At 37.0% G+C, this 11,401-nt stretch overlaps 2 protein-coding genes across 8 annotated transcripts; both read right to left on the reverse strand.

The window, feature by feature from the left end:
* Window positions 1-69: 69 nt before the first annotated feature.
* On the reverse strand, window positions 70-4,212 carry LOC139195829 (cysteine-rich receptor-like protein kinase 10). The gene is made up of 7 exons (XM_070821529.1): window positions 2,344-4,212; window positions 2,018-2,155; window positions 1,757-1,884; window positions 1,319-1,529; window positions 960-1,197; window positions 684-834; window positions 70-601 (listed from the first exon to the last, which is right to left on the reverse strand). The coding sequence occupies exons 1-7, from the start codon at window positions 3,197-3,199 to the stop codon at window positions 245-247; spliced, it is 2,079 nt and encodes a 692-aa protein (XP_070677630.1). The 5' UTR covers window positions 3,200-4,212; the 3' UTR covers window positions 70-244.
* LOC139195831 (uncharacterized) lies at window positions 4,163-7,347 on the reverse strand. Of its 7 annotated transcripts, none has more exons than XM_070821542.1 (4): window positions 6,446-6,688; window positions 5,963-6,029; window positions 5,516-5,604; window positions 4,163-4,425 (listed from the first exon to the last, which is right to left on the reverse strand). In XM_070821542.1, exons 1-4 carry the CDS (start codon window positions 6,559-6,561, stop codon window positions 4,404-4,406), a joined length of 294 nt encoding a protein of 97 aa, XP_070677643.1. In that variant the 5' UTR covers window positions 6,562-6,688; the 3' UTR covers window positions 4,163-4,403. The 7 variants fall into 7 exon arrangements, 2 of the variants coding, with proteins under 2 accessions (XP_070677643.1, XP_070677642.1); XM_070821541.1 differs by having other exon boundaries at window positions 4,207-4,490; XR_011580869.1 differs by lacking the exons at window positions 4,163-4,425; window positions 6,446-6,688 and adding an exon at window positions 7,178-7,347 and having other exon boundaries at window positions 5,217-5,604.
* Window positions 7,348-11,401: the final 4,054 nt, after the last annotated feature.

Raw genomic sequence — 11,401 nt, forward strand, 5'->3', positions numbered from 1 at the left:
AATCAGATAATTTCTTTTGAACAATTCAGATTAAAAGAACAGTTGAAAGGAGAGAAAATTCAAGTCCAATTAATCAAAGTCGGTGTTTGATTGGTAGACTGGTCACAAACAATTCTTAGTCTCTCTCTTATACATCACAAGCCTTATTGCAATTACCTAAACCATTGAAAAGAAAAAATGAACAAAATAAATGGTAAATTACACATTATGATTTAAAAAACAATGCAGTTTCCATCTTCAAGAGCTATCTAGGATGTACTTCGGTGATCAATGAAACCTCATTTTCTGGTGCTTTGACAGAGCTGCTCTTGGATCGATCCGACCCAGTTGCAATCACCTCCGAACTATTCTTCCATCCCAAAGACATGTCAGATCCAACGTTACTATCTCTGAAAAATGCTGGTTGTGAGGGTAATGGAAGTGTGACTGAGTAACTGTTAAGCATTAGAACAATAGCATTCATGGTTGGCCTATCGGCTATATTTTCTTGCACACATAGCAACCCAATATGGATGCATCTCATTATTTCATTTCTTGAACCGTTCGTCAACGCTGGATCTATTAGATTTGAAGCTGTACCTTCCCTCCAACATTTCCATGCCTGCGTTGTGAAATTCATAGAAATATAGTTAGAGATAAATTATTTTTCTTGGTTGCATTATGTATATAGTTTAAGTACTTACGTAGCTTAGAAGATCCTCCACGTTCTCGCCATGACGAAAGGAATTATTTTTCTGTCCGCTCACTATCTCCAAAACTAAGACACCAAAACTATAGACATCTGACTTAACAGAAAAGTGCCCATGCATCGCATATTCTGGAGCCATATATCCACTGCATATCGAAACAAGAATAATATATGTTGGTTTTATGATCACTAACTTAGATGAGAACTTTGGATTATTGATAGAGATTAACACAATTATAATATAAGCCATGTAGCCTCGTCGAGTACGTACTAGGTCCCCACAATTCGACTAGTATTGCCTTGTGTTTGATCAACCCCAAACAATTTTGCCATGCCAAAATCTGATATTTTGGGAGTCATTTCTTCATCTATTAAGATATTACTGGCTTTGAGATCACGATGAATAATTCTAAGCCGTGAATCCTCATGAAGGTAAATGAGCCCTCGAGTAATGCCTACTATGATTTTGTAGCGCCTATCCCAATCTAGTTGTGCGCGCTTGATTGGGTCTGCATGTTCAATTCAAACCAAGGTTACAATGTTTCTTGTATGTTACAAGAATGAGATTTTATGGTAAAATTTTGAAGTTAAAGCTAAAATGGTACAAAAGGAACATTGAAGCATAAATACCAAATATGATGTGGTCCAGACTTGCATTAGGGACAAACTCATAAATAAGAAGCCTTTCAACTCCTTCCAAGCAGAAACCCAAGAGCCTAACTAAGTTTCGGTGTTGAAGCTTTGCCACTAACAAGACCTCATTTTTAAACTCCAAATCTCCTTGTCCAGAATTTACGGAGAGCCTTTTCACTGCTATTTCTTGTCCATTGAATAACCTACCCTGAAAGCGTATCAAAACAAAAAGGTTGCATTCAAGGAATATATACATGAAATTGGTGATGTTGCCCATATATATCATCACGTTGTTAAGATTGGCAAGTTAGGTTTTTTCACAATAAAGCCGGCCTCTGTGTTATGATCAATAGTGGAACAATCACTATATATTGTATTTTATTTCGTAAGGTATGATGTGAGAATGTTATCTTCAATAGATGTGTTATATATTACCTTGTAAACAGAACCAAATCCCCCTTGTCCTAGTTTATTGGCTTCAGAAAAGTCATCTGTGGCCATTCTAATGGTGTCAAAATTGAATTGCAAGGATTCTGCACTTCCAATTTCGTCCGCGTCTTCGCCTGCGGTACAATTTTAACAAAAATTTTATATGTAACATAATTAGATCTAGATGGCGTAACGGTACTAGGCTTCCCACTTGAAGCAAATTGAGTTAGATTAATGTTACTGTGTCTATTTTGTTACAGTACGTACCTGGAATTAAATTACTTTGAAGCTTTTTCTTTGCCTTCCGTACTCTTAGACAAATGCCCATGAACATTACTAGTACCAAAGAAGCAATAATTGGCACAACAATAATGATGACAGTCCGAGACTTGCTGCCCTTCGATCCTGCAAAGTAAATTCAGAAATATATCTTCTCTAATCACATGACATTCTGAATGACATGTTTAAGTGATTGATCTATCTGAGAGAGGAGTTACCATTGATCAATTAAATTTTGAGATCAGTGTCAAGCAAATATACAGTTATCGGCGTATGTAATGGAGTGTACATACATATACGTTGTGCGTACGTACCTTGTGAAGTGTTTGTGGTATTGGTTGATGGTGGAGGAGAATGTATTGGTGGTGTTATTGGTGGCGGAGATGGCAGTTGTGTGACAGTTGTAGGGTCAATGAAGCGGTAAACCTCGAATCTAAAGTAACAGCTAGGTCTATAAACTCTCCCACCTTCTTTCCCGTCACAACAATTGGGGATATCTCCAAAAGCCCCAACTAAGCAATCACTGCATTCTTGCTGTGATATGTCTGGCGTGCATTGCGCGAGTGCAAATATTGTTTGGAAAGTTGGGGCACTTGTGTTTCTGAATGCAAATTTCCGAAGAGAACCGCCAGCTGCAGCTTCACTTCTTATGCTGTCCAGTACCTTACTTAGCTCTTGGTTGAACCCATCCAGGCCCGACGACGATATGTTATTGTTGTTCCACATATAGAAAGAAGGACTAGTTTCCATGACGCCATAGATGGAGCGGTTTGAGTAGCGTAACATGCAATTGTCATACCAACCGATTGCTTCCTTCTGATTAGGGCAAAGCTGAGGGAGAGCATATCGGGAATTATTTAGGCAGCTACGGCAATCTTCCTCCTTGACATCTCCTCTACAAAGTCCGGTTGCATAAATGTGCTCGTTCGACGAGTTTAGGCGATAGGATGCATTGTAAAAGCCATACCCGTTGCCGCTTTCGTTGGAGGGCAGGGAGGAGAGGAGGCGGTTGAGGTTTGTCTGATAGGTACTATTGGTGGTATAGTTTCCTTTTTCGTTTATGCAGAAGTGGTATAGAAAATCTGGAACTTGACCAAGGGCTTGATTAATCATGAGAAATAGAATGGGAAAGAGGCAGAATAGAAATCTTGAGGAATCCATTGCTGGCATTATTTGATATTTTTGCTAAAATTGGTTTGTAAAAGAGGATTATAGTTATGATGGAAAACTTGCTACACGTCTATATATGAAGAACGAAGTCAATGAATACCTCACTTTTCGCAAGACGCGGTGGTGGGAATACCAGACTTTTAATAATAGCTCTAGCTACGATACGGTATTCGTACTTGCTACCATTCCTCTGCACAAGGGCTCAGGTCTGATCTCTAATTATCTAGCTTTTCGTTTACAACTTTTTCACGTACCAAGCCTACTCAACTCTTATGAAAAAACGGATGCCATTATGGCGGTCTCAAGCCAATAACACTATCGTATTGATAAGTTGAAATTTAAAATGCATAATAATTTAAAATCAAATACTACGTGATTAGTTTGAAATGCCGCTACAATGATATCATTGTATAAGCAAGTTTCTTTTTTATATTACATCTTTGTAGATATTTCATCAGCGAGGTTTCACACTGTTATAATTGAAGATGCTGATATAGACGGGAGTGCTGAATTAAACATTTAAGGAAGCTTCTTCCTAGACTTGTACTATTCAAGGAAGCTTCTTCCGAGACTTATACTATTCAACCATTGAAATAAAAAGTAAACCACAGACTGGAACAGGAGTGGTTGTGGTTGGCTGGGCCAACTTCCCTTTGCTTCTCGGTGCATGCATTCGCTGAGTCAACAAGGTAAATCAATTATAATACGCAATTCTGACAATCATTTACTCGTTTCGGTGGATATGCCTTTCTACTTTGTGGTCAGAATTAAATTGTCGATTTGTGACTGACTGTTTCTTAGTTCCTTTCGTCTCGGCTTACATTGATTGTAATCGGAAAATACATGGTTGTTACTATGATGAGCAAGAAAAGTTAATTGATATTGCTGCACACCTTACTCTTTACTATAGTTGATACTAGCAAAGATGCCCAAGCTCCGCTGCTGGTTTTGAATTCACAACCATAGTTTAACACACCAATTTTTAAATTATTTAGAAACCAATCAAAGCAGCTGAATCGACATGGTAAATTAAGTCTTTCAATTGGATCTACATTCTATTGAATTTATATTAAAAGCCTATCTTAAAAAAAATGGCGGATTTTTTAAAGTCCCAACCATATACAATGCATATGAGTTTTTCACATGAATTGGAGAATGATGGTTGTTTAATTGTACCTAAAGTGCAGCAGTAGCTGTCAGCCTGTCAGTGTGTGGCTAAAATGCACCTGCACAGTGATTCAAAATTGAGCCATGATTCCTTGTACTTGTAGCATAAGTAGAAGCGCAGGTGCTGCAAGACAATCTATCAATGATAAATAACTCTTATCAAAGCTCTACTCATAATTTACCTCGTGTATCACCAATGACTTTATGCATATTTGAGACAAAGCTGAACCTGATTTACAGGATTGTCCGTGCACAAACTTGGGATTCAAAAATTATACTTTTTCCCAAAAAATTATTCAAATTCACTTAATAGGTAACTTTCATGCTCCTTCACTTTAATTTCTATTTGGCTAGTTCAATTTTGTACTCGAATCTTTTCAAATTCACATTAGAAAGATGGCAGCAGTTTTAAGTCTTGAAGGTTCTCTTCATTTACGTCCTAGTTCATGGGAAAAACAAAAAATGTGATTGCAAAGATGTGATTCCCAACAACAAATCCTACCAAAATCCGATCCTTTCACCAGTACCTACCTACCACCAATTGAATATCCCACCAACACTCCAAATTTTGACAGCCTTTAAGAACAAAACTGTTCTATGAAGCACAAAACTCTTCCAACACATTGCTTGCAACATTTACTATGTTTAAACCTCTGATTTATTGGTATCATGCGATTTCTTTGAAAATTTACATAAACCTCAAAAAGTAGTAAAAGTGCTTCTGCAGCATGAGGGGTTTTATAACAAAGTAGTCATTCATTTCTGCTGATAAACTGAAACAATGATTGATACAAAGGTCTTCGCATCAGATAAAAATGACTGACTACGAAGAATTCAAGTGCAAAATGACTGACCAAGAAGACTTCTATTTTTCAGAAAAGTAAAAACAATTAATCGTTATGGCACAAATTCTAAAGTTAAAGTAGGAAGCCATAAAAAGAGGAGGATTTACAACATACATCTCAGAAGCAAATAGACTCATTTGAAATGTTCTTAAAGAAATAATACAGTGCCAAATTGGAATCATATCGGAGAATAAAGAGGCCTCAGATATTTTATCCATAAACCTAAAAACTACAGAGAACAAAAATAACAATCACTCAAATGGTAAGTACGGGGAAGCACGGCATCAAAGGTCAGGTGGCATACCAGAATTTTGATTCAAATGTCATGGCTGAGAACCTTTGCATCAAAAGCAGCTGCAAGAGCAAATGATGATGCTGCGATGGGAGTCCAAACTAAACAGCAAAACATTAGAGAGAATAAGAGTAAGAATTCGAACAGAGTTCATGTGTTTATATTGGATAAATGACTCTTAGCTTGTTTTGCTTCTTGCAGACTTATGGGATTCAGGAAAAATGTTTTCTTTAGTTCCTCTCATAGAACTAAAGAAGTGATGTTGATACAACCATTTTTTCCCATTTTGTTTGACCAAGAATGTATTTGTATAAAATCCAAATGCAAATGCAGAAGAGATATGAGAATATAACAGAGGACCCTAACAGTTAAGATTAGAGAGAATAAGAGTCTGCATTCGAACACAGTTAAGAGATTTGTTCCAACACCTAACAAAATTAAGAATGGATAAACAAATACCTCAATGATGGTCTCTTTGGCGCCTGCTCTGTGAATGCATGGTTTGATGTGTATGCTTGTGTTTGATCTGCATACATGTCAAGAAGAAAATTATAAAGTGCATCACAGAAATACATAAGCAACCAAGAATTGGAAAAACAATCTACCAACAGAGGAGCTAAAAATTTACTAAAACAGCCTAATCTCCCCAACACCCTCATCACAGAAATACAGAAGCAACACAGTATGGAGAAATAATCTAGCAACAGAGGGATATTCAAACGATGTGAAGCGGAAAAGCAACCTCAACTTGATTTGTTGAGAAGGAAACAGCAGGAAAGCATGAAGAAACACAGAAATGAGCACTGTGCAACCCCCTAATTTATAAAGACACAAACCTGACTCTAACTGTGTACGGAACAGTACACTCAGCAGCCTAATCTCCCTAACACCCAACTAAACAGCCTATAAACATCCATTACAATTTTAATAAAAAGGTCGTACCCAGTGCACAAGGCTCCCGCTTTACGCAGGGTCTGAGAGAGGTGAATGTCGGCTAGCCTTACCCCCATTAATGGAGAGGCTGCTCCCAAGTCTTGAACCCGAGACCTACCGCTCATGGGCGAAGGCACTTGCCATCGCACCAAGTGCGACCTCTATCCATTACAATTTTAATGAAACAACAAAATATTAATCACAGTTTTAACAAAACAAATGGCAAACCAAACAATAAACAATGATTTTAAAACAGTGCATTCCCTGTTGAACCAGAGGTGAAAACTGAAAACCCACTCTCTCCCATACCTCCCTCAGCCATTCTCTCCTTAACAACCCTGTGGAGTAACCCGTTAACCCCAAAAAATGCACACAGCCATGCTTTCTGCCCTCTCTCTCTCTCTCTCTCTCTCTCTCTCTCCCTGTCCATCCTTCTCTCAAAAATTGGACAAAATCCCTATATCTCTCTCCCACTCAGTCGAAACACGTAGCTCCCATGTCTCTCCAATCTGTCAGTCCCTCTGTCCCACTCCTCTCCTCCCCCAACGACCCTCTGACCGATGCATCTCCCACAGCCACACCCACCCGCCCCCGAGTCAAAAATCCCGGCCATCCTCTCCCTCCAACCCTTGAACCCTTCTATTGCTTCCTGGATCTCTCTCTCTCACTCTGTTTTTTCCATAAGTAAATCAACATTAAAAAGAAAAATCCAACCATAGATGCAGTAAATAACTACTTTACTTATCCAGATTTTCCTCCACACACACTCATTCTTTCCTTCTTCTTCATCACCTAGAAGAAAGCAACCCATTTAGCCGAAGAACTCTCTCTCTCTCTCTCTCTCTCTCTCTCTCTGCAATGCGAGCTTCCAAGACCAAAACTTTCCCACATTTTCCATCGTTTTCTCACTCTCTCTCTCTCTCTCTCTCTCTCTGCAATGCGAGCTTCCAAGACCAAAACTTTCCCACATTTTCCATCGTTTTCGTTCGTTTTCTCACTCTCTCACTCTCTCATCGACTTTCCGGGCAACCCATTTCTGCTCCGCCCAGCAGCAGCAACCCATCAAAACCATCGTCGTTCACATCCAGCCCAAAGACCCAATACCCTTTCTGAAGCCCAGTGGCAATTTTGTAAATAGCGTTAAATCCAACAAAAGCAGGGGAAGAGAGACTCAGTGGCACTTTCGTAAATAAAATGAAATGTACCCCAAATTGCACAGTGCCACCTCCCCTCTTACTTTAGACTAAAGTAATTGCTGCACACCTTACTCTCCAGCACATTTGTGTTTATTTATGACATTAAAATTGAATTTATTGAACGATAATCAAAATACAAACGTAAATTTATATGCGTGCATAAAGAGAAAAATAGTATGCATAAATAGTTTCCGTTAACAAATTTGAGCCAATTTACCAGAAAAATGAATCACACCATGTAGCACCATTTGCAAACTAACAAGTTTGAGTCATCATGAATAATAGAAAGGAAAAATGGAAAAATTAGAAATCTTGAGGAAACGATTGCTAGCAATTTACTTTGGCCTTTCATCGAGATGCGAGCACTAGATGTTTTGAATTTTGAGGACCAATTGAATAGTATCCGGAAACAAAGAGAAATCTGGAATGTCTAGTGCATGTGCTCGAATTGGTCCGACCTAGAAATAATTAAACAACACTAGCTTGAAGCTTCTGATTAGTTCCTGCTTGGAAGACTAATACAATTCAACTTCTGGATTGAATCAGCGAGAACAAACCAATACTAAATTTCTCGTTTGCTTGGCCTAGCCATCCGTATGTCTAGAGGAGGCAGACCGATGCATTCACTGAAAATAATGGAACGATACATCGAGGAATGTCAGACGAATAAAATTAAGCAGTTTGTACATCTTTTAATCGACAATAAGTCGTGAATATATGTGTTATTTTAATCGACAATAAGGGAACGATGCATGTATTTCACCATAACGATCATATTCTCGTATCGAATTACTTCCGTGACTATTGCCCCTGTTTCTTGTAGCAAAAGGTGTGCATAAAGAGAAAATGGTGTGCATAAATTTTTTCTTTTAACAAATCATAGTCATTTACATGAAGAATGAATCTCATATAGGACAGAACTGGTGTTATTTTAATTTGGCCCCTGCCTAAAATAACACTAATTCCGTCCCACATCAAAATCACACCATGTAGCACCTATCACAGTAGGAATCAATAACACGTTAATTAGAAGAAAAATGAATCCAAAGGGCTAAAATACATTATAAATTCATATATAAATTTTTCCTAAAAAAAAAATTCAAATATAAATCTTCAAGCACTATCGAGGATAGACTTCAGTACGTTATCATGGAAACCTCATCGTCTGGTGTTTGACACAGTTGCTCTTAGATCGATCCAACTAGGCGGATGTCACCCCTGAATTATTCTCCCGTCTCAAGGACATGTCGAATCCAATTCTACCGAGCTTATAATTTATAAAATGCCTGTTGTGAGGGTACTGGAAGAGTGACTGAGTAACTATTAAGCATTAGGACTATAGGATTCGTGGTTGGCCTATCAGCTGTATTTTCTTGTATGCATAATAACCCAATGTGGATGCATCTCGTCACTTCAATTCTTGAACTAGTCCTCGTTGTGGGATCTATTAGATTTGAAATTGTCCCTCCCCTCCAACGTTATCAGTTGGGCTCCCTTCGAGCTGCCCAATTCCGTTGGGCCTGGGTATGAATCCGTTATAGGTTTTTTTTATTATTACGGACGTTTGTGGTGTTAAAATTCCTTATTTAATTTAATTTAAAATTTTTAACGAAAGGTGTTGAAACTATTATATTAATTTAAGGAAGATTAGAGTTTCGAACTCGAAATGTACGGGCAGAAACCCAACACCTTATCCATTAAGATATTGAACCGCATACAAACATTATATGCTTCTTGCTATACAAAGAACGATCTTACATAAATAAACTTTTGTCAGACATTTTACAAAAGGCTCTCTCATCTTAAAAGAACTCAAATATTTTTTGTCAAATTGTATATCTTAAATTCAAGATCGTTGAATTCAGCTGACTACAATAACTGTGGCTCCACCATTGCATTAAATCGTACAGTAATCCTTATAGACAAACTCGATAGGAATTTAATCAAACACTTTGCTTCTCACCTTAAAAGAACTCAAATATTGAGATGAAATTATATATATCTTAACCCCAGATTATTGAAAAGAAATGCATATTATTAGAGTAATCCTTATAACATTGGTTTTAATGGATACAAATTCGAGTACTTACCAACAATTACTACACTCGCTAAATGTATGTCAAAAATGAAACAAAATTGAACATGCATTTTCACCAATCGCTTCCACACTCTTAAGAAAATGCGAATGCCGATGACAAGCATAGCGACAATAGCAATCCCAAGAACGATGATGGTGACACTTTTGTTGTTATGTTACTCGTATTATTTCCTGCAAAAATCATAAGGGATGTTAGTCAAAGAAGTAATTAAGCAGATATAGAGAGTACGTTGTCTTGTTTATTTTTTATTTTTTATGAACTTTCAATATATCTTTGAGATCTCCTAAATTTCCAATTCGTGTCAATCTAAATAACAAACCTTATAAGTCATCGATTTCACTGCATATGTGTAAGTTTCAGTTCATTTTTATTTTTTCTCATTTTTATTGTTTGACACGCGCTTTTGCAGTGTTACAGTCTTGATCATTGCAATTACTGTGCATGTCAATGTGGGTTGGTCCATATGTATTTATTGTTTCTTTTCTGGAAGGTTTGTTTATGTATTATGTGTCTGGGTCTTTATGTTGTGTTTCTCTTTCTATAAAAAATTAATATAAGATGTTGACGTGACTTAACTGTGACTGTTCAAATAAGAAGAGAGAAAAAGGGAGGGGAAAAAGAGAGGAAATAATCCTTCTCCCAAGTTCATAGCTTATCTAGTGTGTGGCAGGCAGTGCTTTTGTAGTTTTGTACCAGGATATGCTTTTCTCAAATCCACGAATGATAAAAAGATGGATCAATTACATTTTACACTCATCAAATTTTAAGTACTTTGAAATGGATCATTGGGTTCTAAATTCACTTTTTAATTGTTCAATCATCTGTTGAAGATTGATTTAGGAGAAGTCAAAGCTCCAATATTAATGAGATTTTTATGTCCATAATGTTAGAGTATGAGTGTGATTCTTATAGTTTAGTAATAATCATTGTTATTTTAGATTGGTATAAAGATGCCTTAATGTGTTTATAAGAGTTAATTCAACTTTGGTTTGGATTGAAACTCTACTGTTGGCTCGAGAATAGAACTCATACTTATACAAGGATTTGGTCTTGTATTCCTTGTAGGATTGTAATAGGGCAATCTATGTTTAGTATAAAAACATAAGTCACTGCTCTCACAAAACATACGCTCAATATTGAACTAAGACCTATTGTTAGTTTGAGTACTTTTGGTTTTGCAAGAGAGGAGAAGGTGCACTGTTTGAAGTCTGATTTGGCTTATTCTTCTACTGCTTTTACGGGTTAGTTTGTTATTGTGTTTATCGAATTGTGATTTTAATACTTGTATAAATTTGTGGTTCATGAGCTTAATCTCTTAACTTATATTTTTGATAAGTTTAATCTTACATATGGTATCAGAGCCTAAGATTTTTGCTCTTGAATTCAAATTGAAAGAATTAAATTAAAAGAGCAAAATACGTGACGGTAAATTAGCAGGGTTCATGCTTAGTTTGTGAGAAATTTTGGACTTTGAATTGAGTTTCTTGTAATGAATATCATGTTTGCCGCATATAGTCATGTAACTTTGGCATGGTGCTGCCAAACGAATGAAGGGATAATGAATCAATTCAATTTGATAGACTTCGATTATAAATATGGTGTGCGGCATTATACACAAGTTTCGTAAGTATAAATGGTTGAGCGTATTATTTCATATCGGGATCTTGGTA

This window comes from Malus domestica, chromosome 05, assembly GCF_042453785.1.
Source record: "Malus domestica chromosome 05, GDT2T_hap1".
In the NCBI taxonomy this organism is placed as follows: domain Eukaryota; kingdom Viridiplantae; phylum Streptophyta; class Magnoliopsida; order Rosales; family Rosaceae; genus Malus; species Malus domestica.

Excerpts from the sequence above, each read along its gene's own strand:
- LOC139195831 (XM_070821541.1), bottom strand. The coding sequence starts at position 6,561 with ATGAGCGGTAGGTCTCGGGTTCAAGACTTGGGAGCAGCCTCTCCATTA. Across the intron at positions 6,030-6,445 it reads GCGGGAGCCTTGTGCACTGG|ATCAAACACAAGCATACACA; the intron begins GTACGACCTTTT and ends ACATGTATGCAG. Across the intron at positions 5,605-5,962 it reads CCAAAGAGACCATCATTGAG|TTTGGACTCCCATCGCAGCA; the intron begins GTATTTGTTTAT and ends TTTGCTGTTTAG.
- LOC139195829 (XM_070821529.1), bottom strand. The coding sequence starts at position 3,199 with ATGCCAGCAATGGATTCCTCAAGATTTCTATTCTGCCTCTTTCCCATT. Across the intron at positions 2,156-2,343 it reads TACCACAAACACTTCACAAG|GATCGAAGGGCAGCAAGTCT; the intron begins GTACGTACGCAC and ends TTTACTTTGCAG. Across the intron at positions 1,198-1,318 it reads TCTGGACCACATCATATTTG|ACCCAATCAAGCGCGCACAA; the intron begins GTATTTATGCTT and ends TTGAACATGCAG.